Genomic DNA, 24,205 nt, shown 5'->3' with positions numbered 1-24,205 from the left:
TCCGTCTATCAACAATAGAATTGTAATTGTTGTATATTCTGTAAATATTTCAACACTTTTACGATTTACTTTAATTTTTCTTTTTCTTTTTAATTCAATCAATTAAATTTACCGTATTTTATAAATAAATCATCATCTTTTTAGTCAATTTTAATACTTTATTTATTACATTTTAATTATTTAATTATTTAATTATTACGTTAAATATTTTATTTTTTAAAAAATTACTTAATATAAAGTAGGGGTTTTATTTAATTTTCTATTACAATAAAAAAAGAACTTCATTTTGATTGGTTCGTACAATATCCATTATTAATATAATGTAATATTGTGAATTGTCATTCAATCGATAGGATTTCGTAATTCAAAATTTAAAGTGACAGACTGTGAGTTATAATAATTCGAGGAATGCAAAAGGACATGCATACACGTGGCCGTATATAAATCCGCTAGGACACCAACATTTCTGACCGTCAAGTTACTTTAACATTACCATTTCGAACCAAATTCGTCGATTCTCCATAGAGCATTTGCCGGAGTTCTTCTCTCTCTCTCTCTCTCTACCTTTAATTTTCTCTCTCATCAATCGGTTTCATTGAATGTTTAAGCAAAATGGTTGGAGTAGAATCCAATCCATGCTAGCTTTTCAATCCTCAAAGCAAAATCTAGGGTTCGGTATTTGAAGTATTTCATCAATTTTTTCTCAATTTCGTTTTTCCCCCAAATCGATCGTTATTCCTGTTGATCAATCGCACCTTCTGTTGGTTTCTTCTTTTCCGGCTACCGGGACGGTGGCGACTTCTGTGAGAATTTCGTTGTCTGTGTTTCTTCCATCGAGATCTTCTCCGACTTTTGTTGTTTTTTTTTTTTAATTAATGGGGTTTTTGTTTAGGAATGAATGTTAGGTTTTCACGATGTGGGTGTTAATTGTTTGTGTATAATCATGTTTGTTGGTTGAAATTTTGTCTATTTGGGGTGAAACGGGTGTAGATTGCTGGTTTTTTTGTTTATGTATTCGAGATAATTGTTGTTCTTTGGTTATTATTTTTTGTTTATTGTAGTTCGATTTTTGGGGCTTTTTTTATTTGAGGCTATGTATATTGAGGAACTGAAGGAGGAAGGAGAGTTGCAGAGTGGGGAAGAGGGAAATTCGGGTGTTATTGTTAGTAATTTGGAGAGTCAGAGCATTGTTAGGTCTGATGTGAAAAGGATCGTTGTTGGAGTTGGGGCTCGTGTACTTTTCTATCCCACTTTGCTTTATAATGTTTTTAGAAATAAGCTTCAGACGGAGTTTCGTTGGTGGGACAAGGTTGATGAGGTAAATATTGTTGATCTTCAATTTCTTCCCTAATCCCAGATGACAAAATAATGCATTATTATCAGAGTGCAGGTGATATGCATTGTAATGTCATTTTTTCTTTTTCAGTTTATACTTTTAGGTGCTGTTCCATTCCCTGCCGATGTTCCTCGTTTGAAGGAGGTTGGCGTTCGAGGAGTGATAACACTAAATGAGCCATATGAGACTTTGGTTCCTTCAACTTTATATCGTGTAAGTGTCTTTTGAACGTGCTTGTGTTGTACTAAATGCATTCTGTTAGTGTTAGATTCTCTAGAGACGTTAAGTGGAACTATGAGAGTGAGGGAGGCGGAAGGCAAGTGCCTTCTATGGATGTCAGAAGGTGCTGCTAAGTGCTAGAAACTAATACGGGATCCTATTTGTTTGGACATAACAAGCCTATTTCTGTTGGCAAAAACTTTGTGCCGCTTGGCTGAGGCTATTTCTTACAGTTAAGATTCCCTTCGTCTAATCCTCTTCCTCGCTTGGCATAGATAGTGTCTTTCAATGAAGTAAATGCATCCCACCCCCTTCTTTGATGCCTTCCCAATTCTCAATGTGCCTCAAACATCTTCAAGGGACCTCTTAATATCACTGGGATTTAGAAAAGGGGAAGAAAGTGAAGTGAGATCTGACTCAAACAACAATTGAGTCACGGCATGTGTTCCGGTCAAAAGAAAATTTCCTCCCATAGGAGCATCTCCTTTGAACCTTCTCGAACAGAGGATCTTGAAAGAGGATGCTATAGGGTTGTGTCCTAAGGACACATGGAGATACAAACAAGGTAAGTACGCATCAACAGACCCATCTTGGTTAAGCACAGTGATTTTCACCTAACGTTGAACAGTTGTCTCTACAGATTTTCAAACTAGATAACAAAGTAAAATGTCATGTTAGTAGGTCAGACTTAATTTAAAAGGGTCTTGTTACCAAACAATGTAAGAAAGATACTGGATAGTGACATATTTGTAAATTTCAAACTAGAGAGATGAAAATTATCTTTCCTAATTCTGAAACACTCATTTAGTCCTCTCTTCATATTTCTTGGTCGAGGAAGGAAGAATACATAAGTAGTTAAAATTTGTGCCTTTTTAACTTCGCTTGGTTAGCTCAGAGGGCAAGTAATTTTCCTCAGCATCTTTGTTTGAAACATTGGACCCACCTTTGCTTCAGCAAACTAAAACCTTTCCACTTCTCTTCCACATTGCCAGAGCAACAAGGTGTCAGAAGGACGTATGAGATGGCATTTGAAAGACTTCCAATGCCATTTCCTTACTTATAAGAAGGTGTTTGAATTTGAGCTATAATGGAAAATTGAAGTGTAAATAATAATCTGAATCTGATATGAGGCTGTGTCAGCTGACTTGATCATTGTGGGGTTTTTCCCATATCTACTTGGTGCCTTAAATTTGTTCAAGAATAATTTTTGCCTCTTTACTATTGCAGGATCATGGAATTGATCATCTGACCATTCCAACTAGAGACTATTGCTTTGCACCTTTATTAAGTGACATTTGCCTTGCTGTAAATTTCATCCACAGTATGCGTCTTCTACTAAACTCGTTCTGCTTCCACCCTCTGGTTGCTCATTTCTATTTTATTGCTTAGTGAAAGGGATGTTCACCAATTGAGAATATGTGCAACATTCAAGTTTATGGTGTCCAACTTTTCCTGATTGAATAATTTCATTTTTTGATCTTATGCTGCTATCAAAGAAAATGCATCACTTGGACAGACTACATATGTTCATTGTAAAGCTGGACGAGGTCGTAGCACAACTGTTGTTATCTGCTATTTGGCAAGTCATTGAAAACACACAAAACAACTTGTTTTTCTTCAATTTATAAATTAAAGAGGATTTGTTTTTCTGAGGCTTTGTGTTGGTGCACAGGTGCAATACAAGCAAATGACGCCAGATGAAGCTTACAAGCATGTGAAATCAATCAGGCCAAGGGTGCTTTTAGCATCATCACAGTGGCAGGTATTCTTAAGCTTCTCTACCTTATGGCTTGCTAACTTCCTGAGGCTTTTCATTATGATGGATTCTGCGGTTTAATCCGTGAACTTTTTTTTTAATCCCCGAGGATGAATAGTTTAGATGGCAGTCATCTTACTTGGCTGTAAGTTTAAACCAAAAAAGCTGAAAATTTTGATGATATTGACTCGAGTAGTCGTTCGGTTTTGTTAATTTTCATTGAGCAATCACATTGGTCTTCAAATTCGTTTTTGGTCTTTTTTGTATTTTGTGGGTGGGGGGATGGTATTTTGAAACGGATGTCAGTTTGAGCCAGACATTGACCTAAATGAAGCACATATACCCCTTGGCTGCATTTGCATGTGCATGCCATGTTTCATACCCACTTTGAATTACTTTCATCCCAGTTTGGACTTGATGACAATTCTTAGAATGTGCATCTTAATTGACGGTTTCTTATTGCAGGCTGTCCTGGAATTCTACCACCTGATTGTGCAGAAGGATGTTTCCTTCTGCCACATAGATGATCCACAAAAGGAAGTATTAGGATCGTTGCATGATCTTATTGCATTTGACGATAGTTCTGTTGTTGTTGTAAAAGAATCCGATTTGGATGGATATGACCAAAGTATCATCCAAAGTGACATGGGTGATATCTGGGCAGATTTAAGTGTAGTCTGCAGGGTTCGTGTTGCTGGTCAGGCAGCACTCACAAGAATCTCTTGTTTGTGGCTCAGCTATCGAGCAAAACACCATAGCGAGAAGATTTCAGGAGATGATCTAGGTGTCGGGAAGGGCTGTTCACTTAGTGCTACTCATTTGGAAGGGTTCAGCGTGGACATCCATGTCTATTAAACCAACTCAGAGGTCACAAGTTTTCTGTACTTACCTCATATATATGATAAAATATAACAAAATATGTACCAGGCAGAATTGAAATTGTTAATATGTACCTATAAGTGAGATTATATTGTCCAAAATGCTTTCATTCTGAATGTGTTAATGCAATTCTCATGTTTCATAAATCTAACTCTCTTCATTGAACATTGACACGTCTCTTGGAATACATAGGATCTATTCTTTTATAATTTCTGTGTATATTTGTAAAATAGGCTTGCATAGTTCACTAGGATTCAAAGAACTTTGTTTTGTTAACTATCTTGCTCTTTTCTTTACTGCTGTGCTCATATTAATCAATATTGTGGTGCTCATTGACTTTCCCAGATCCATCCGTCCGACTGATTCTTTATCCTTGCAAGTATGGTATCACATACTTTATCATGTCGCTGTTAGAAATTTTAACATGTTCTCCAGCGACACTTATGTATTTCACTCTTCCAGCTTCATCCAAGGTTTTCAAACCAATCCAGTCCTCAATGTAGAGTTTTGTCTGCAGAAATCAGTAGAAGTTATCATACTTAGCTCGTCATAAGTACTATAGATGTTTACAAAAACCACGTGCTGTAAGGTGAAGCTATTGCCATGTTGGTTAGCTTGGCTAAACCATGGCCTGTTAAGGAACTTCCCCTTACCTGTTGTGCTGGTATAGTTGAATTCAAAGCCCCATCCAAGTAGTAACCAAACAGGGAGGTTTCCTTGGGGACCAAAACAGTGTCATGCTCAAACTGGACAATTGAAAAAGATTACATAAGAATAGGAGATATTGATTAGTTGAGTTTTCATATAGACATGAAACTCAAGCCTTTTCAAACCTACCATAATTAGTACCAAGTTTTGTAGGCTACTGAATCTTTCCTTGTACGTTGAATTTTTTGCTTGTGGGAGTTCGTTATTGAGCTTTGGTAGAAACCTACATTTCTCCAAATACTTGGGGATAGCCTGAAAGTAAAAGCTAATGAGTTACTTTAAGCTCCATGTTGGGATGAGAAACTGATGTCGGTAGGGAAACAAGAACATAAAGTGTAGAAGTTTCAAGTGGCAAAAAGCAAAATTGCAGCCGCAAAAATGAAGGTTTGTGATCAGGAGAATTAATTTAGGAATTTTTTTAGAAAATAGTGCTCACGTTTGGTAATTTGAGATAACCGCTCGGAGCTAGATGATCCTGTGACAGTAAACAGAGAATAAAACATGTTTAGAGCTGAATGATCAAAATTGAAAATAGAGTTGAATCTAATATGACATGTCAAAAATGAAAAGAAGAGGAAAAGTTATAGGTGGTCAGAGATGTACTTGAACGTAGTCGCTGTAGATCTCCGACTTTATGAGTTCGTCTGCAAGGCGACAGAAAATAGCTGACTGCAGAAACCAAAACCCATTTCAACAAGGACCATATTGGAATGTATCAACATAACTTAGGTATGTTTGTGTACAGAAAATGCAGAAAGTGAAGAATGAGAGGTAAATTCAAAACTTACACCACAAAGAGGAACAGAAGCAATACCAGCATGAGGGCCTCCTAAAGATACATAGTTCTTAACCTTTAGACAGAATAAGACAAGAACATGAACAATGGGGAGATACATAGAGATAATAACGAAGTTTCCTAACATAATCAAAGGACTAGAAAAGATCTTAATCAGGATCTCACTGGTGGTCCTCCATCGCATAACTCGATGACTCCTCGGCCGACCAAGTTACCCTGTGCAGCCAAACAGAAAATTTATAAAATCCTTTTGCAGAACTGTGCAAGAATAGCAATGTTTAAGACTTCTAATTCTTTAACTTTCAAATGTTTATATAGTTATTACGACCTATCCTTGTTCTAATGGAGTTGTTGGTACATACTAAATGGCAAAGATGATATCACATTGGATTCAAGTTTGTAAAGATGTAGATCTGATAAATTACCTGGGAGAGACCAACCATGTTGTAACCTTCTTTCAACTCCTCCATTTTCTTCACCTGCATTTTTTTCATACCAAACCATTCAACATTAAGGTACTTCTAAGAGATGAAGTGAATAAAGTAGCCATGACGATTTTTGCACCTTGTCACAAATTATTCCAGCCTGAAAGTAGGAGAAAACTTCAGTTAATTCGAGTTGAGTATACTATATTTTATTTGTAATGGGACGACCCCTAATGATAAGTTTTAATAAGGTCTTACCTGTTTCTCGAGAGGCATAAACCAAGAATCCCACGCTCCATTCCCAACTTCACTGGTAGAATTGAAAATCATTGTTCTTCAGTAAAACTCAAGTTTCTTTAAGCTCATTAAGGTTGGATTTGGGAGAACTATTTTAAAGAGAAGAAGTGCTTTGAATTGATATAATATTTGGTAACTACTTCACTTAAAATGATCATATTCAAATTAATCTAAAGATTTACTTGAAAAACCAAGAGGGGAAAAATGGGAAGATGGGTATTATGTAAACATACAGGCAATATCCTTCAACACCAGAATAGTTACTAAGTAGTTGAGTGAAGTTCTTAACTCCTTGATGTGAGCATTGATCTCCTATACCTGCCATGAGTTAAAAAAAGAAAAAGAAGTTCATCAAAAACATATCAACAGAACTCTTCAAGTGTTTTATATGACGAAAAAAGAATTATGTTATTTCTTTGGTTTGCAGGAACAATGGAGCTAATCTTATGAGGTGTTATGGTGTGTTTTTCTCAAAGACAACAAGCCTTTGGCAATGGTTTGATAATGGTACTTGGACTTTCATACAGAATGTCTCTTGGCAATGGTGATTGGAGATATTGTTTGTGTATTAATTCTTACATCTAACTAATACGAATTGTAAACTATGTTCTCATCTTTAATATATATTGAACGATTCATGATGGTTGAGGCAGGTTAAGAACAACTAACCCAAACAACAGTAATCCAACGTTGAACAAAGTTGGCATGACAAAAATAGACATACTAGTTGATGTGTCGATGATTTATAGACTACAAAGAGTACCTTCTACTCATTCTGTGATTTGCTTTTCCAAATAATTGATCATGTTGATGTGACATAGAATAAATGATGTAAACAACCATGCTGGTAGTATATAAAAATTTTCTAATGTGACAACTAACTAAACTAGGTTGTTTTGACTTAAAATCGCTCAATAAAACACGTGTTGTTATCTATATCTAACTTGTATAACTAACCAAAACTTTCCCTCTTACTTTAGAAAAAGCAAGAGGCAAGTATACAATGAACAAAAAGAGCTTTACAACAAGAAGTTGACATCAATTGAAGTTCCATAAAAGGACGCATATCCATGGTAGCTTTCCTTGTGGAGGAAGCAATCAAATAATTTATCACCACAAACATATTAGACAAATATGAAATTCTATCCCAAAATTAATTAACAACGAAAGAAGCAACTTAGGAATACTTCAAAAGCTTATGGAAACATTGAGTTAGTTGACAAATATAGTAACCACTAAACTACTTATAAGTATTAAAAATTAAATAGTTTTTTTTTTTTTTATATATATATCATATAAAGATGATAAAGTTGAGGGAGGTTCGAGTCCCTGAGTTACTTTGTATTAAATCCGCCGGTGAGTTATTTCACTCTAAGTTGAAATCTTCAACATATTCTTGATAGAATTTATTTGGGTTTTATGGACCTTGATATCATATTATACAAACGTAGAGCTGCACTTTTAAGTAACATCATCATTTACTTTTTAAAAATCGTATGATCTCTCCATTTCTTCGACGTGAATAAACACAACAATGATCCTCACTGAATTACAGGGAACTTCAAACACAAGAAAGTAGCATTCAAACAGTAAAGCCAGCCACAAAAGCATCCCAGATATAGAATCAAGATTCAACTGATCAAGAATCAAGTTAAGAATTATAGAATTAAAAAAAGAAAAAAAAACCCATGAGAGTAAGTGAAAGAAACATCGACAAAAAAGCTTAAAAGAAGAAAGGGGTTTCTAAATAAATAAGATCTTACCATGGAGTACAACGAAGGGTAGTGAAAGAGAAATTGGAATCGAAACGAAAACCAGAGCCAAAGAGAAAAAAGGGATTAAAGAGGGAAAAGCAGCCATGGGGATTCTTGAGGAGGAAGAAGAAGAAGAAGAAAAGGAGAGAAATTTATAGAAATGCGTATGGATTTCATCCTTTTCCCCAAGATTTTGTGAGAGAAATATAAAGGGGTTTCACACAATATGGTCTGAAAAGGAGACTTGGGGTTTTGGGAATTGGGGAAGATTGTTGTTGGCAATTAGTGGGTTTTTATGGTTGATTGTTAAAAAGGTATGGTGTGTGGTGTGGGCATTTATTGGTCGCATCATCACCCCAAGTTTGGCAACAAAATGAAATATGTTATATTTTGCTTATGTACGTTCATGTAAAATCATCGAAATGAAAACTTTGGCTACGTGGATAATTATTGGTCTCTCGCTCTCGGTTTCCTCTTTCTCAACATCGATCTCCTCTCCACAAGTTTGATGATTCGGTCTTAGCAACGAATGTAATGTGTTTTGATGATTAACGAAAAGGGAAAAACAAAGAATGAGAAAAAAGTAAGAGTAATTTTGCAACTTTAACAAAGGATGATATAAACAAGAAGATAGAAGATTTAAATTAGAAAAGAAAAGGAAGAAAAATTGAGACTTTGAGATTGAGTTTGTTATATGCCATTATGTTTGCATTAAAGTGGGTGGCAATGGGAAATGGCAATGTGGCCCACTTCTCTTTACTAAACTTGATACTATTAAACCTATAACACTCATTAGATTTGACACTTTAAACCCAAACAAAAATGTTCATTATCATTCATTCATTCATTTACAAACTAATTATTGACTTTCTTGCTATTATTAATTGTGACCATTTTGTTTGGTTGGTTTTTGTAACATTAGGTAATAAATATAGGATATGAAGATACTTTCTTTTAGTAATACAAGGAACAACATTCTAACTAGGGAGATATCAAATCACTAGACATAGTAACATTTATCTTTTAGGATGATATTCAAGTAGACATTAAAGACATAGGTTTGCCGTGCATCGCATGCGACGATATCATAGATCCATGGACAAAAATGTGTATTACATCACAAAATTCTGAATTATGATGTTCTTTCAAATCAATAATGGTCTAATGGTCTAATTGGGATTACAAGTGTCTTCTCTCTCTTTGAGGACTCCGAATATCAATTTTATTAAGTTTTAATAATGTTATAAAAGAAAAATAATTTTTTTAGAAAGAAAGAAAAAACTAACTAAATGAATTTTTAACTTATTTTCGTCATTTGTTATATAACAAATATTTAGAAAAAATACAATAAAGTCGATGATCTTCCTTCTCTCACCAATATTTCATGAAAAATATATTATTTTTTTCATTTTTTATACAATTATTAAATTTACATTTACATTACTTTAGAATATATTTATTTTATTTTATTTAATTTCAGAATTAAAAGTTAGAAGATAATTGGCGTTGGTGCTTGCGAAGAAGGTGTTCGATGAAATGCCTGAGTGAGTTTTTCGCCATTTAACCTCTGATTTGATTGGTTCTTTGAATTGATTCTAGCACTTCATGGGGGGTTTGAAAATTGGTAAGGATTTGGATTAAGAAATCTTGCTTGGAGTTGAAGACTAGGAAAAGTGAGATTTGAAGATTAAGAAAAGTATGATTAAAAAAATGAGCGAAGAGTTTGTGGGAAATTGGACGAGCGTTGCACTCACTCACTAGAATTCACTACCTTCCATTCAAAAAATTGGTAGGATAATGCACTCACTCACTAGAATTCACTACCTTCCATTCAAAAAATTGGTAGGATAAATCACATGTTGGATCCAACTTTATAATGTCCCGAGAAATCATCATAGATAATTGGGAAGAGTTTTCGATCCACAAAACTAACACTCTTTTTATATAACATCATTAATAAAACTAATACAATATACTAAAGTATGAACTATCTTAAGATTTATTAAAAGTACAAATCTTAAAGTTGGACGTAAGTATAGAAATCAAAAGTGTATATTAATAATTAAAAGGAAAAAAAACACCAAAATTGGCTCAAACTAATGGGTCATTTGAAGCAGTTTTTAGTGGTTCATATGAGTGATGTTCAAAAATCTTTTTCTCACCTTCTTCCTTTGAACAATTTTTATTTTTTGACTCATAATATTTCTTCATCATCATCACCATTGTTAATATTGCCACCATTGCCACCATTCCCACAAGCAACCTAATGCCAACCACTGCACAAAAGAAATTTATTATTCACAAAACAAAAAATATTTACAATAAAATATTCTATGGATCAAATCAAAGTCATGGTCAATATATAAATATTCTATTTGTTTCAATGACTCTTGAAAATAGTTTTATAATAAATACAACCTTTAAAAATCATAAATATATAAACTTAGGAAGAATTCTTAATTTTATTTAAAAAATTCAAGCCAAGCCAAACATTCATTGGATATTTAAAATTAATGATATAAAAGAAAGTTCCATTTTTTTTTCAAAAACAATTCTAATTTGGTGACACTGTGGCACAGTAGGAATATCAACATCAAAGTTCCAATAATTCAACATATTCACTGAAAAATAAATATTTATAAGAAAATTTATATATTTTTTTAAAATAGGACTTTATTTTATATAATTTTCCTTGATAATGAAATTTAATGGTTATAATCGCTAAACATTTGTTCCAACCTCGAAAAGACTTTGTAGGTATCGATCAAGAGTATGATATATAGTAGATAAAATATTCATAATTACAATCTCAAAAGTTGAACTTAGTTGTATCTCTAACTATAATTATTGAAGTAGTTCAAAAACAAAAGGAGACGTTGACGTAATTATTGAGTCATGTGTTTAGAATTTTCCAAAGTTAGGACTTTGAGAATGTTCAAAGTCGTTTTTTTTTTTTTTTTTATAATATGATTATGAAAAATGAAATAGCAATTTGCAAATAAATTAACAGTGGTATGATTGCAAGTGACATAAAGGGACTATTTAAAATTTACTTTACAAAAAGGGTGTTTGTAAAAAATAGATTTATAGAATGGTCCTTAATTAAGTATGTTTAAAGGAGGTTTTCAAGAAATATTTTATATGGTATTTGTGGAGTAGGGAGTTATTTATTAATTAATTTAGAAATCACTCTTTTGTTGGTTTCTTAGATGGAATAACTTCATTCCTTAAAAGAAAAAAAAAAAGAATTCATCTTTGTAATTTTCATTGACTTCGTTTTAGTATATTTATGATATACGTAATTAACACAAGTATAAATTTTAATCTTGAAATTTTAGGAATTAAATAGCAATAAAATTCGTTTTTTAAAGGGCTATAATAGAAAGAAAGATGGTTAGATGATCAAAATTGATTGAAAGAATGATAATAACTACTCGAGGAACGTAAAAGAAAAAAAAAGGAAAGGAAAAAAAGAAGATTCTTGTTTTAAACTTTTCCATTTTCCTTAGTGACAAAGAGAAGGAAAGAATGTAGTGATGTTACCTTGAAAATTTGTTGCTTTAAAGAAACACTCGATTTGGGACTTTGTTTTAGTTTGATCATCAAAACCCCAAGTTAAGGCGAGTCCAAAAGAACCATCATCAAGGTAAGGACTATACTCAAATGGGATCTTCACTCTCTTAACTTCCTTGCAAAATCTTGGTATACTACTTCCCATCAATGGTGGCCTCACAACATACACATAATACTCTCCGTCTCGACTCAGGCATGGTATCGACGTCGAAGACGACGATACCAATCTCGTCGTGCAGTTAAGATACCAGTAATCTTTGACAATGTAGTAGTAACGAAACGGAGTGAGGGAGAGGTCTAGGTTGAGAAAGGCAGCGTGGACGCAACGGTTTAGGTCAAGAAGATCAAGTCTTTTTTGATCATAGGAAATGGATTTGATTGAAAGAGAATCATAGGCTTTGAAGTGGATTCTTGTGGTGTTTGATGAACAAGAAAGGTTGAAATCAAAAGGGAATTGGATTTTGGGGCAACCATGGTTGCAATGAGTTGTTGATGAAGAAGGGAATTGGGAATTAGTGGAAATGGGAGAGATGAGGAAGAAGAAGAAGAAGGAGAAGGAAATGATTGAGATTTTCATGGTGGGAGAGAGAGAGAGAGAGAGAGAGAGAGTAAAAGAAATGAAACAGAGAGAGTGTTTTGTTAAAATTCTTTAAGGCAAAGCAAGATTTAGAGCTATTATATACATAGATTATTGATGTTGATGGCCTTCTTCTTCTTCTTTCTTTTCTTTTTGGGTTCTTTTTAGGGAGAAGTAAATTGAGAATTTTCTTTTGGAACATAAATCTTTGACTTAGGAGTTAAGTTTGTATAGTTTAGATGATTTTTATGTTAAATTATCTTTTTAGCCCTCCAAGGTTCAATAATTTAACAAATTACTTCAATGAAAGTTTAGATGATTTTCTTTTTTAAAAAAGAATATATATATATATAATAAATAATTGAATATTAACTCAAATGAAGAATGTGGGAATGTGTATTTTAATATAAATGAGTGTACTCAAATGATATTAAAAATATGGATATGTGTTTTGTTCTAAGTACTAAGTCAATTTAGGCATACATCAACCAATCAAATGATGACTTTTATATTGAGTTTCTTTTTAAATGAGAAGTTCAAGTTTATATAATTCAGATTAACAAATCAAAAACATATATTTATGTTTAATTTATGTATAAAAAAGATTTTTAAACTTTTTCTTTAGAAAAGGGTTTATTTTATTTTTTTAAAATAGTCTTCTTATAAAAACTTGTCCAATGTTTAGCCATTGGCAACAGTAACTATATAGTTAATGTGTGAAATTTGGTTTGAGAGTTTGACCCAATAGACCATTTAAAGTAATTGAAAAGCACCTAATAGTCTTAGTATCAGTATTATTACAATAATCACCTCTTGTTACAATAAATATTATTTAAAAGTTTATAATTAGTTAGGGTAAATACTGTTTCAAAACTCTAATTTGTTACTCTATTTACTATTTTAAATTTATTATTTTTTTTTTTATTATTTCATTTTCAAACTAAAATAATCTCAACTTCGAACACAAACTACAATAGACAACTAATTTAAGCATACTTTGGCTAGTTAAGATATAAATAACGAAATGTTATAGGTTGGTTAGTTTTTCTTTTTAAATCTGTTTCAAACAATAGAGAGTAAAAGGATTCACATCTAGTCGATAACACATTTGTATGTCAATGAAACTATATAATTAGTTTTGACAAGTAGATGTTTTATTGGTACACATGTGCGTATGTATATATATTATCGTTGAATTATATACATTCAAATTAAGAAATCAAACCTAAAATTAATTAGTAGTTGAGTAATCCATAAAGTAATTAAAAAGAAGAGAAAAAAAAAGGAGTAAAATTTGTTATTTTTTATTTTTGAAAAAGGAAGACTTGGTCCAAAGACTTGACCAAAACTCCAAAGTCTTTAGTTATTGGCAAGAGAAAAATAATTAATGGTTGGAGTTTAGTTTTAGGGAATTGAAAGAGATAGTGATGTCTTACCCCACCATTTGCTCAATACTTAACCCTTCTTTCTTATTATTAAGTAAACGATAAAATTGTTACAAAAATTTATATATAATCTAACAAAATTTTAGATTTTATAGATAAATTTTTGTCGATATCTATCAATGAGATGAACTGTACGAAAGTTTGATAGATCTTATAAATAATTTGATTTATTATGTTATATTTGAAAATATCTTAATTTTTCATTTAAAATAGTTTTGAAAGATTTTTTTAAAACGTAAAATAAAGTGTTAATGTTAATTTTTAAAAGAATATGTTTTGTTAAGTAAATAAATAAATGTCAAAATTCAGTTTTTTTATTAAAAAAGTGATTTTTTTAGTAGGTTTTGTTGAAGGGGCCCAAGTAGTGTTTACTTATTTTTAGCACATCACCATTGTCTTAGGCTATAATATTAAGTGATTTTTTTTTTCTTTTGTCGATTGATTTTTGCATTTCATTGACTCTGAGTCGAGATGAAACTTACCCTAAGTTAATTTGTTTTCCATCATAAAACGTCATAAAAATATAGTTAAATCATAAATTTCGTCTCAATACTTGTCGAGGAAGGTGGTTAGAATTTAGTTCAGATAATTTAATAAAACTCTTATAATAATATTGGTTTATTTCTCGGGACTTTATCAAACTATAGAGACTACTTTACGAAGTTTTTATAAAATTTTTAATTTTTAAAATGACGTGTTTGGACCCACAACTTGCTTTAGATTAAGTGAACTAGTACAGCTCATTCCATGTTTGGATCTCTTATTATAATAGTCGAAGTTCTCAATTATTATAACTCGCTGCTTAGCTACACTAAAACTATTTAAAATTTGCATTGTCCGTCGTATTCACTATTTTATTATCTAAGTGAAATTTTCGAGCTTTTCATCGGTTTCATGTCCCAACAAGTAAGTTTACAGTGTAATCTTACTCTAAGGTACCGCACAATATGATTAGGATGGAACTGAAAACAAATTGGAATGGTGATGCTTATAAAATAGCATTATCTTGTTTATTTATATAGTGAAGCATGTACAAAGAAAGCACATCTAAATTGTGCTCTAACATTATGCTATATACTAAAGAGAGTTTTGTAATTACATGCTCTATATACTATATCAGCTATCAACATAATGGATGAAACTACAACAAACACATCAAATTGGCAATGAGCAAAGGCCAGATTGTTTCCTTCACTTTCCGGTACATGTTAGATCTTCTCCGTCGATAGTATTGTAGTAAAGCGACGACAGTTTACCATCAAATTTCGAGACGAGTTGATGAACGTTTAAGCCACAATAATATTTATCTAATCGGGCGATGCAGATGTCGATAATCTTCTTAAACATCACATCTTCTTTTACAAGAGATTGCTCCACAAATTCAGCTAAAGGCATCCACTGAATCACCAGAGAAATGATTTAAACTTTCAATCCACAATAACAATAAAGGAGTGATTAGTCTTTGAGTTTAGAAAAATTGCCTTTGCTGCTTGAATTTCGAGATCGTCAACAATAATCTCAGTCGATAAAGGTCTAAGCATGCAGACGAAGAACAAATCTGACTTCTCGAACGCTATGTTGTGAGCATGCCTAGAACAATGGATGAGAAACAATGTTAGATCTCGTCGATGAAATTTGAAGAAGTTGGCTGCAATACATTGATGTTTTGATGGTTCAAAAGGATTAGCCAAATCGGAGAAGTATTCTCCCATGCATCAAAAAACTTGCTTTATAGATGAAGAAAATCAATTGGTTTTACCTGAAAGCTATGACTTCAATAAACTCAGTCTCAATCTGCAAAGAAAAGAGAATCTATTAGGACCCACAAACTTAATTAGCTATCTTAAATACTAACATAAAGCTTATCTCATTAGCCTCTAAAAGGAGTTGCTAAGTTTATTTGAAAGGTGGAAGATTTCTTAAGTTAGATTCTTTGTTCAAATTTGCATCATTGTAAGAACAACTTGATATTAGAGTACAAATAATGTAATCCCCTGCAGGTCGATATTTTTGGCAAAGCATCTTTCACTGGGACTTCTCTGACAAGATGACAGACAACGTTTTGGAGGATACCTTCCAGTGGGGACGCTTATGTGGGTCACAATTTGGTTAGAAAGAAACAACAATACTTTTGCACTGTACAAAGAAGATACAAATGAAGTTATGTCTTTTCTGATTGACAGCTTTCTCTAAGATTTTTGCAATTATTCATTTGATATCTAAGTCAATTAGAGATCTTTTGTAACACCTTTGGCTAATCAGGAGGTTCTCTCTACCTTTTATCTCATTGATTAACCGAAATTATCGCTTCTTTTCACGGAAGGACGAAAAACAAGTTGTTAGAGAAAGCTTAGAGTAGTAGAAAGGCAAGATAGAAAATACGTACACCAGTTTCCTCCTTAACTTCTCTAGTAACTCCTGTATAGATCTCTTCCTTCTAATCAACATTAGAAAAAACAAAAATCAAAAGAGTGATGTAAAATGAAAACGAATCTCCAAATCTAACACGTACAAGCAAGACGACGAATCGGGATCCAAGCCAAGTACCTCAACAATGAAACCAGTTGGTATTTTCCAAAAATTAGCAAATGCTGGAGAACAGTATTTTTCTTGCACTACCAAGACCTGTTGTCAATGAATCAGATAACGACAGTTTAGATTTAGCACATTGTCTAAATCTAATATTTAGCAATATTGGAGATTGGCAATGGTAAATAGACAAACTCGTAAAAGGCCTACCCTGTTTTGAAAAAGAGATTTTCGGAGTCAATTTACACGAATGTCGACTAGAATTTGCTGTAAATGATGAGTCGAAAAAATAGAACAACTTATTGATTTGTTTCTTAAGACTCTTTAACACCAACGCCTTGAAAAAGATATTCAAGGTTTGTGAAATCAAATTGTGAAACTTTAAGCAAAGCAAGGCAATTTAATGTTTCACCTGTAAACCTCAGCAGAGAATATACCTCGTTTCTGTCATTGAGGACGAATCCTCCAACCCCGACGTGATGCGAAGCATTTGCAGGAAGCATGCAGGGTCCATCGGGTATCCAATAAGTTAACATCAAGTACTCTGGCTCAGCATGATGGTACTGAAATCCTGCCTGTGATCAAAATAACTGATCTCAGAGGAACATGCTAAGCATACAACTACACATTCTCTATGTTTTGAGCGAATTGGTTTCTATTGAAATGAAATAAAAATAGGAATCACTGCAATCCAAGAAGAATGAAGAAGGAGAGCATTACCTTTAGGGCGATAGGGATTAGCTCCGACTGTTCGACTAGCAACTTAAGCCAAACTCCCTTCTTTCCCTGCAGCAGAAGAGATTCTAAGTATACTATCCTCACTGAATATGTAGTAGTTTATGTCTCTATTGCACCTGAAATATGGAACTAGATAGAATTGGAGAAGAAAATCACGATGTGAAATGTATGTGGAATTTGTAAGTCAAGTATTGTCTAGTGCAGATTAGAAAATTTTGAGGTTTCTACGTGACATCTGATCCTCAAGAATTCAACCAGGTTGAAAATTAGGTGACATCCGATTTATTTTGAAGAACGATCAAATAGCCATGATAACAGAAAGGTTGTGAAAATCTATCTATGTGTTATGACCTTGTACATTACATACATCTAACAGAAATACAATTTCAAAACGACCAAATTACATATGGTTCAAGTGAAGACACCACTTCAATCTTCAGTGGAAATATAACCATCTAACCTGAAATAGAGAAGTTTTACCTTCTTTTTCCAATGGGAAAGAGAGAAACGAAGATTGGACGAAAAGACAACCGGATTTGAAGGCAATCCATTCGGATCAATGACAATTCCATCATATTGATCATCAACTGCATCTAACAATCTACAATCTCTTGAAAACAGATTTGAACTCAATCCATTAGTTCCATTTATCTGATGAGTAAAACCTTCAGCTGGTAGTTTATCCTGACCAATTGAACTAACAGCTCCACTACAGTATGCCTTATTTGGCACACCATTTGAATAAGAAGCCCTGGAAAATCTCCCTAACCACAAAAATGGAAACCAGATTTCAAAAGAACCCATCATTCAAAAACATCCAACCTCAAAAACAAATTCCATGAAAAACAAGAAAACAAAAATGGGAATAGTCATTAAATCAAACACTAAATGTAGCAGACGAAACAATCAAACCCAACAAACAAAGCACTCAAACTTTAAAAACATATAAAGAGAAACTACCTATACAAGAAGAGCACCTAGAAAACCTCTGAACTTGGTGTCTGAAGCTTGAAAATGGTGAAGAAACCACAGATTTAGGTTCCAACAACGACATATCCATAAATGGGGGAGAGAAAAACTCAAAGAATCGTAAAAAAAATGAAGTGGGGTTTTCATAAAATCTCCATAAAAGAAACCTTTGTACTTAAATGTAAAGAAAACCCATAGAAATGATCGAAAATCGGTGGGAACAAGAAGGGGGAAACGCAGAAATTAGAGAGTGTGAGTAAAAATAGTGATGGAATTGAGAGAGATTAAAAAAAAAGTGACAGAATTGAAATTGGAAATAATGTGTGGTATTGGGGTTTTGGTGGGGTATATGAAAACGACAATGAAATCAAGTCCAGCGATACTTCTGGCAAATTGGGATCCATGAATTGTATAAAACAATTTAAAAAAGAAAATTTCACGAAAATCATGCTCCATTAAAATATCTTACCTAAGAATGAATGAATAACGTTACACATCCATTGGAGTACGGAGTCAGAGGATCAGAAAAGGTGGAGTTTTTATTCTTTTAGTTATTGAAAGATTCGAATATCGAACGTATGCGCCAATTTTCTCGGAAAATGTTTTAGACCTGATTGAATCACCACTTTGCTTTTTTACTTTGGCTAAATTACAACAAATTGAACTTTTCTCTTTTGTTTTAAAAATTACACCTTTAAGTTCCATAAACATTTCAAAAAGTTATCTTTGAATTAGGAATTTTTCAAAATTTCCAAGTCTATAATCAACCGGAGAGTTATCACATGTTATTATTATAAATAATAAAATTGTTAAAAATATTTACAAACTATACTAAAATTTTATATTATTATTAATATATTTGAAATTTTTTTATATTTTGATTTATTTTACTATATCTAAAAATATCTCTAATTAATGTGTTTTAGAAAAATATTGGTTTGATTCTAGAAGTATAGCATAGTAGTGAACGGACAATATTGAATATTGAATGAAATAACTTGACACAATACAAAACACACTCTCCATTCAAAAGAATTCGATAATAAATCTTATCTCTCTTTTACTTTATTTAATAAGGAAAAACAACCAAAAGATAGTTCGACGGACGGTTATATTGTATCACATCCAAATATCATTGCTCTTGACGTACATGGATAAACTAAACTATATATCATCAGCTTGCACAACCCTGACACTCTGTTCACTTTATCTCATAATTTATCTTCATCAAACTATCTAACATTTGTTTAAGTATGGTGATCAGGTAAAAGCTTGATTAATAAGTCAATCCACTCTTTCTGTAACTTAGATTGATCTTTTTCGAGAATCTTAATCAAACCTCAATCTCCTAATATGGTTTAAAACTTTTACGTCAACTCTTTGCCACCCAAAGATGGATGTAAATATATTTTCAAATATATAGTTTATAACGTCTCTAGGTGGTAAAGAACATCTTAAAAGAGTGAATAAATAACATTATCAAGTGTTGATGAAATTGGAAAATGAACAAGAGGAATGAGAAAAACAAGAGAATAATAATAAACCTTGAAGAGAGTGGAAATCCAAGGCATATTCCACTTGTATTAAAAAAGCAAAACAAAAGAAATGTTTGGTGTTTCAAATGGATAAGCTACTAAAGAATTTTGTTAGGTAATCCTTGTCATCATACACTTGGAATGTTTTCATAATTCAACAAAAAAACCCAAAGTTTTAATTTTGATTACATATGCCTTAGAACACACACAAGTCATTGTCTAGCATGGTTGGAATTAATTAATTAATTAATTTATTTATTTATTTATTTAGTGGCTAATAAATAATTAAGTAATTATTGTTATTAATTATATATATAGAGAGAAAAACTATATATATAAAATGAGCCTAAAAAGTTGGCATATAATATATTTAATTTGTTTGGATTATTGTATAATGACACAAATATATGATGTTTTTTTTAAATAAAGGTCTCTAATATTAATATATGGTGGTTGAAATTGGAAATTAGAAAATTAGGTCATTTTGATGTGAGAGTTTCTTAACATTCAAGTTTAAATTTAAATAGTAATCGTAAGACTTCGATAATGGTAGTGGATTCTTTGTCCAAATTGATTATGAATCGATAGTGGTTTTACAATGAGAAACCACAAGTCTCTCGACCAATTCTATGTTAAACGAATGTCAAATAAACCCTAAAGCTCTTTATATGTTGTTATTAATAAGGGTTTTTTTTAACACAATAGAACATTCAACAGAAGAAAAGAAAATGAAGTTAAAAAGCCGCTCCTCAAAAAAGCACTATCGAGTTTTATATAGCAGTACATTCATTTAACATATAAACTCTTGTTTACACACATAAGTTTTCTAGTACTTCTTCTGATTGAATCAACGATATTGTTGTTAATATCGATGTCATTGAACTGCTTCACGAGTCAACAAATTAGCACGTGCCATCCTAATTTAGAGTTGGTTTTTGCAATTTTCCTTAAAAAGAATTTACGATAAATAAAAAAAAAAAAACAATCAAATGTGATTAATGCAAATATAAAATAAATCAATTAAAATATTGTTGGGGTCTTCAAATTTTGAGATTTTTGGGATTGTTGGCTCAATTGACTAATTTTTGTATAAGAACTCTCAATAATTCTTAAAAAGTGTAATTAGGGATTGAAATTATATTAAAAGAGAAAAATAGTTGAATCAAATAATATATAGCTTTATCTATCATTGATTCATTGGACTCCAAGCTAATTTAGCCCAAGAAGTGGATTGGGCTAAACTTGAGAATTCAAGCCTAAGAAGCCCAAGTTCAAAAGTTTGAGTATTGAGTCCAATTAAGAGCGTTGAGCCCATCATATAAACCAAACTCCTCTATGCCGAATAAATATCAAATTCGTTTAGGATCCAACACAATATCCAGAATACATTGTATTTCGAAAATTTAGTGACCTTACAAATGTTTGATCCATTTAAAATAAAGTGTACGTAAAAATCATAACATACTAAAGGGGCAAAGCGGGATTAAAACAAGGCGTGCGTTAGGGAATTTGCTATAGTTCCAACTGGCTTCCCAAATTTTACCATTACATCTCATTCCCCAATATTCGTATCGAAGGAAATTAGACATGCATAATGGAAAGTTGATCTAAATATTATTCTAATTACTTAAGATTAACATGCATAGTTCTAAACTCTAAATTAATTAGAAATCAGGGTTTAGGGTAAATTTACCTTTGTAGCTTTCGAATTAACCGTCTACTCCTTGATCACGAACTCGGACCACCACTAGTAGTCACCTATTATCCTCTAAACTCAGAACTGGATTGTGTGGGACTCGTTGAATGACTGAACCGGGAGAAAGAAAGAGATGGAAATGGAATTATGGAATAGGGTTGGGCTAATTTTTTTTTTTTAAAATTTTTATAAAGGAAAAATCAGCCGCTCAAATTTGTTCTTCAAAAACTCCGACCCTTTCCAAAGATCTAAGAGCACAAATTTGTAATGAATTTACATGTAAAGTTGCATGTACGTTCAAGCTCATGAGTTAACAACACATAATCCACTTGTTGGACTTTTTTTTCACTAATTTTGGTCAAAGGGCAAAAAGGTCATTAAATCAAAGTAAAACTTTGACTTTTTAACTCAAAAGTCAATATTTTGACTTTTTATATATATTTTTTCATCTTGACTAATTTTGACCTCCCGAGAAGGAATACACATTCATTTTCTCAAGATTCAAATCACATTTGAATACATCGACCATTCAAGTTTGACTTTTCAAAGTCAAAAATCAACATTTTGACTTTTTACAACTTTGACTATTTCTATCATTTTCGAGCTTTCGAGTATGAATCCACATTCATATTTTTAATACTTAAATCTCATTCAAATACAAAGTTTTATCTTCAATCTAATAATTGACGACTATATCAAATATATTTGTTGGTTTTTCTCTCCTCACCTATTTTGAACAATTCGACTCATTCCATATGAGCCAGCAGGGGAACCTAATGGATGTATAGATTATGGGCTCCAACAATCTGAGATTAAACTAGCTAAATTCTTTTTGACCAAGCTAATCAACATTCATTAACCAACGGGTCATTTCACTAAAGTTTGGTAGTTGCACGCTTCTCACTATATATATATTTGTGTCCCTTTGATATAATCATGATCAGTAAATTAATCATTCACAGGTTGTTCGTAACCTCGACTGGGTCAAATAATTACCATTTTACTCTCGAGCCTACATCTTGCTTCTTAAGTCTCATCGATCCATTATTATAATTGGTTTTAGATCCAACCTATAAATTGAATGGTTGGATCTAAAACCAATTATAATAATGAGAGGATGAGGCCCCTTTTTCAAGACTTAGATTCAGTCCTTAAAGGAACAACCTATCTACTGACTCTAAAACAGGTAGGAGCGAATTCCACACATTACACCATACGTCCTCTATTCATCCAGTCTAATTACCCCTGAAATGGCAGGCTTATTGGACCAGCGTTGATGAGTTGCCCTCACCTATGCAGGTCTAAGGATAATCTCGTGTGAACAGGAGTTAATAGTTAACTCAAGATTAAGATTAAGTTATATATAATTGAAATAGTTAGTTTAAACAGTAAATGACGTTATAACGTAAAATTGACTACTTCATGGTTCTGTCTTGTGTAAACTCTTTATATTGGAGGCCCCACTTTCATGTCTCTACATAAACGATTCAAGATCACATCGCATTGGCTGCATCCCATAGTGTCCCCAAAATAAGGTGTCCAACCTTATTCGTATATTATAGATTATTTAGGCTTGAACTTGATCCACGTTTATGTCTCTACACAAAGTTCAAGTTTACTTAAAATAGCCTCGAGACCTTGGTTTAGTGGATTTAATATTATATTATTCATTTTCACTAATAATTTTTCAATAACGACTTTATTGAATTGAATATGATTACAAACTACGAATTTTAGAACATAAATTCCAACACATATAGTTTTAACTAACAATTTAATCAGTTTATGATAACGATCTAGCTTATGTACTTTTAATTTTATAGCAATTTAATTTTTGCCTTTTACTACAAAATAATTTTGTCATTGTACTTTAAAAGCGAAAAGATTGAGTCCCTCTAGTAGAACTTAGAGTCAACATTAAATGGAAAAGAAAAACCCAACAAACTAATTAATAACTCCCAAATTTTATAAAATATAAAGTCTACATCATAAAATAATAAAAATTGTATCTAATTTTAATAATTTATTTCATGTTGCAAATGTAATACATTTTTAATACAGTTTTTGAATTAAATTATACTATTTAAAGAACAACTAAATCAGTACAAACCACATTTAAAAACTAAAATTGTTACTCTCATAAAGTTTCGGATAAAAAATATCTTTTAACCTACCAACATCGTACCTAATTTTCTTATTTTCTAAATGGACTTAATTAAAATAAAATAAAACTATTAATTGTCATGATAATTAGACAAATTGGTTTTAAAAAAATAAAGAGACAACATTTTCATATGCATAAGATAATCTTTGTGCAATAATAATCATTAGGTAATAGGTAGGCATTTATAAAAAGAAATGTTTTGGTAATAACATAATGTAAAAATGGTCTTTTCTACCAACTACCCTTTCATATATTAATATTTAAACCATAATATATATCATTAATTAGTTAGTTTGTAATTAACTTAGAATTGAAAGGTTCCACACATCTTTGAAATGGACTTTTGGTATGAACATAATTTTAAAATTTGATCTAAAAGAATTGTCAAAATCTTACAAATTAACTATTTCAAAGGATAAAAGTCAAATATTTCTTCACTCTGCATGCATTTATTATTTTGACATATTAAGTAGAGCAAAGCATGCATTCAAAATTTGTAAAAAGGTTTCAATAGTGACATGAATAATAAATTGTTTCAAATATTAAGAAAATAAAAATACCTCTTTATTGTATTATTAAAAAAATTATTTAAAATAGTTGAATTGTTGAAAATATTTATAAATATAGCAAAATTTCACAAAACAAATATATATTACTATCTATTAATGTCTACTAATGTTCTTTTACTATTCAACGATGATATTTTATCGTAAAAAGTATCCTTTTTATTATTTAAATTTTTTTCGTAGAGTGGGATATATTTTTTTAAGAAAGGAAATATATTAGTTAAGAAAAAAAAAAAAGAGACA

The 24,205-nt window shown here is 31.8% G+C and overlaps 4 protein-coding genes across 6 annotated transcripts; 1 reads left to right on the top strand and 3 right to left on the bottom strand.

Moving 5' to 3' along the window:
• The first annotated feature begins 477 nt into the window (after positions 1-477).
• LOC103490865 (phosphatidylglycerophosphate phosphatase PTPMT2) lies at positions 478-7,057 on the top strand. Of its 3 annotated transcripts, XM_051086465.1 has the most exons (8): positions 490-817; positions 1,062-1,318; positions 1,427-1,549; positions 2,783-2,876; positions 3,052-3,134; positions 3,228-3,317; positions 3,777-4,178; positions 6,844-7,057. In XM_051086465.1, the coding sequence occupies exons 2-7, from the start codon at positions 1,094-1,096 to the stop codon at positions 4,164-4,166; spliced, it is 1,005 nt and encodes a 334-aa protein (XP_050942422.1). In that variant the 5' UTR covers positions 490-817; positions 1,062-1,093; the 3' UTR covers positions 4,167-4,178; positions 6,844-7,057. The 3 variants fall into 3 exon arrangements, with proteins under 3 accessions (XP_008448809.2, XP_008448811.2, XP_050942422.1); XM_008450587.3 differs by lacking the exon at positions 6,844-7,057 and having other exon boundaries at positions 478-817; positions 3,777-4,336; XM_008450589.3 differs by having other exon boundaries at positions 485-1,318.
• Positions 4,328-8,472, bottom strand: LOC103490867 (uncharacterized). Its single transcript, XM_008450590.3, has 12 exons — positions 8,180-8,472; positions 6,650-6,734; positions 6,378-6,429; positions 6,259-6,279; positions 6,120-6,173; positions 5,860-5,910; positions 5,687-5,749; positions 5,502-5,567; positions 5,335-5,373; positions 5,028-5,150; positions 4,844-4,936; positions 4,328-4,701 (listed from the first exon to the last, which is right to left on the bottom strand). Exons 1-12 carry the CDS (start codon positions 8,274-8,276, stop codon positions 4,558-4,560), a joined length of 888 nt encoding a protein of 295 aa, XP_008448812.1. The 5' UTR covers positions 8,277-8,472; the 3' UTR covers positions 4,328-4,557.
• A 1,610-nt stretch (positions 8,473-10,082) lies between these two features.
• On the bottom strand, positions 10,083-12,512 carry LOC103490868 (uncharacterized). Its single transcript, XM_051086466.1, has 2 exons — positions 11,714-12,512; positions 10,083-10,446 (listed from the first exon to the last, which is right to left on the bottom strand). Exons 1-2 carry the CDS (start codon positions 12,318-12,320, stop codon positions 10,262-10,264), a joined length of 792 nt encoding a protein of 263 aa, XP_050942423.1. The 5' UTR covers positions 12,321-12,512; the 3' UTR covers positions 10,083-10,261.
• Positions 12,513-14,750: 2,238 nt separating this feature from the next.
• On the bottom strand, positions 14,751-18,360 carry LOC103490864 (nudix hydrolase 8-like). The gene is made up of 9 exons (XM_008450585.3): positions 17,993-18,360; positions 17,513-17,796; positions 17,015-17,080; positions 16,732-16,869; positions 16,313-16,390; positions 16,152-16,202; positions 15,525-15,559; positions 15,247-15,355; positions 14,751-15,163 (listed from the first exon to the last, which is right to left on the bottom strand). Exons 1-9 carry the CDS (start codon positions 18,090-18,092, stop codon positions 14,957-14,959), a joined length of 1,068 nt encoding a protein of 355 aa, XP_008448807.1. The 5' UTR covers positions 18,093-18,360; the 3' UTR covers positions 14,751-14,956.
• Between the last annotated feature and the right edge of the window lie 5,845 nt (positions 18,361-24,205).

Source organism: Cucumis melo, chromosome 6 (genome assembly GCF_025177605.1).
Source record: "Cucumis melo cultivar AY chromosome 6, USDA_Cmelo_AY_1.0, whole genome shotgun sequence".
In the NCBI taxonomy this organism is placed as follows: domain Eukaryota; kingdom Viridiplantae; phylum Streptophyta; class Magnoliopsida; order Cucurbitales; family Cucurbitaceae; genus Cucumis; species Cucumis melo.
Note: the sequence above shows the minus strand (reverse complement) of the source record. Positions and strands in the feature narration are given on the sequence as shown.

Bases quoted from the DNA above. Each gene is read 5' to 3' on its own strand.
- LOC103490867 (XM_008450590.3), bottom strand. From the start codon at position 8,276: ATGGCTGCTTTTCCCTCTTTAATCCCTTTTTTCTCTTTGGCTCTGGTT. The intron at 6,735-8,179 runs GTAAGATCTTAT...AACTCATGGCAG, and splicing joins ACCCTTCGTTGTACTCCATG to GTATAGGAGATCAATGCTCA. The intron at 5,568-5,686 runs GTAAGTTTTGAA...TGGTTTCTGCAG, and splicing joins CTTCTGTTCCTCTTTGTGGT to TCAGCTATTTTCTGTCGCCT.
- LOC103490864 (XM_008450585.3), bottom strand. From the start codon at position 18,092: ATGGATATGTCGTTGTTGGAACCTAAATCTGTGGTTTCTTCACCATTT. The intron at 17,081-17,512 runs GTAAAACTTCTC...CTTCTGCTGCAG, and splicing joins TTTCCCATTGGAAAAAGAAG to GGAAAGAAGGGAGTTTGGCT. The intron at 16,870-17,014 runs GTAATGCTCTCC...TTTTGATCACAG, and splicing joins TAATCCCTATCGCCCTAAAG to GCAGGATTTCAGTACCATCA.
- LOC103490865 (XM_008450589.3), top strand. From the start codon at position 1,094: ATGTATATTGAGGAACTGAAGGAGGAAGGAGAGTTGCAGAGTGGGGAA. The intron at 1,319-1,426 runs GTAAATATTGTT...TTTCTTTTTCAG, and splicing joins GGTGGGACAAGGTTGATGAG to TTTATACTTTTAGGTGCTGT. The intron at 3,135-3,227 runs GCAAGTCATTGA...GTTGGTGCACAG, and splicing joins CTGTTGTTATCTGCTATTTG to GTGCAATACAAGCAAATGAC.
- LOC103490868 (XM_051086466.1), bottom strand. From the start codon at position 12,320: ATGAAAATCTCAATCATTTCCTTCTCCTTCTTCTTCTTCTTCCTCATC. The intron at 10,447-11,713 runs GTAACATCACTA...TCTTTTGTGCAG, and splicing joins TAAAGCAACAAATTTTCAAG to TGGTTGGCATTAGGTTGCTT.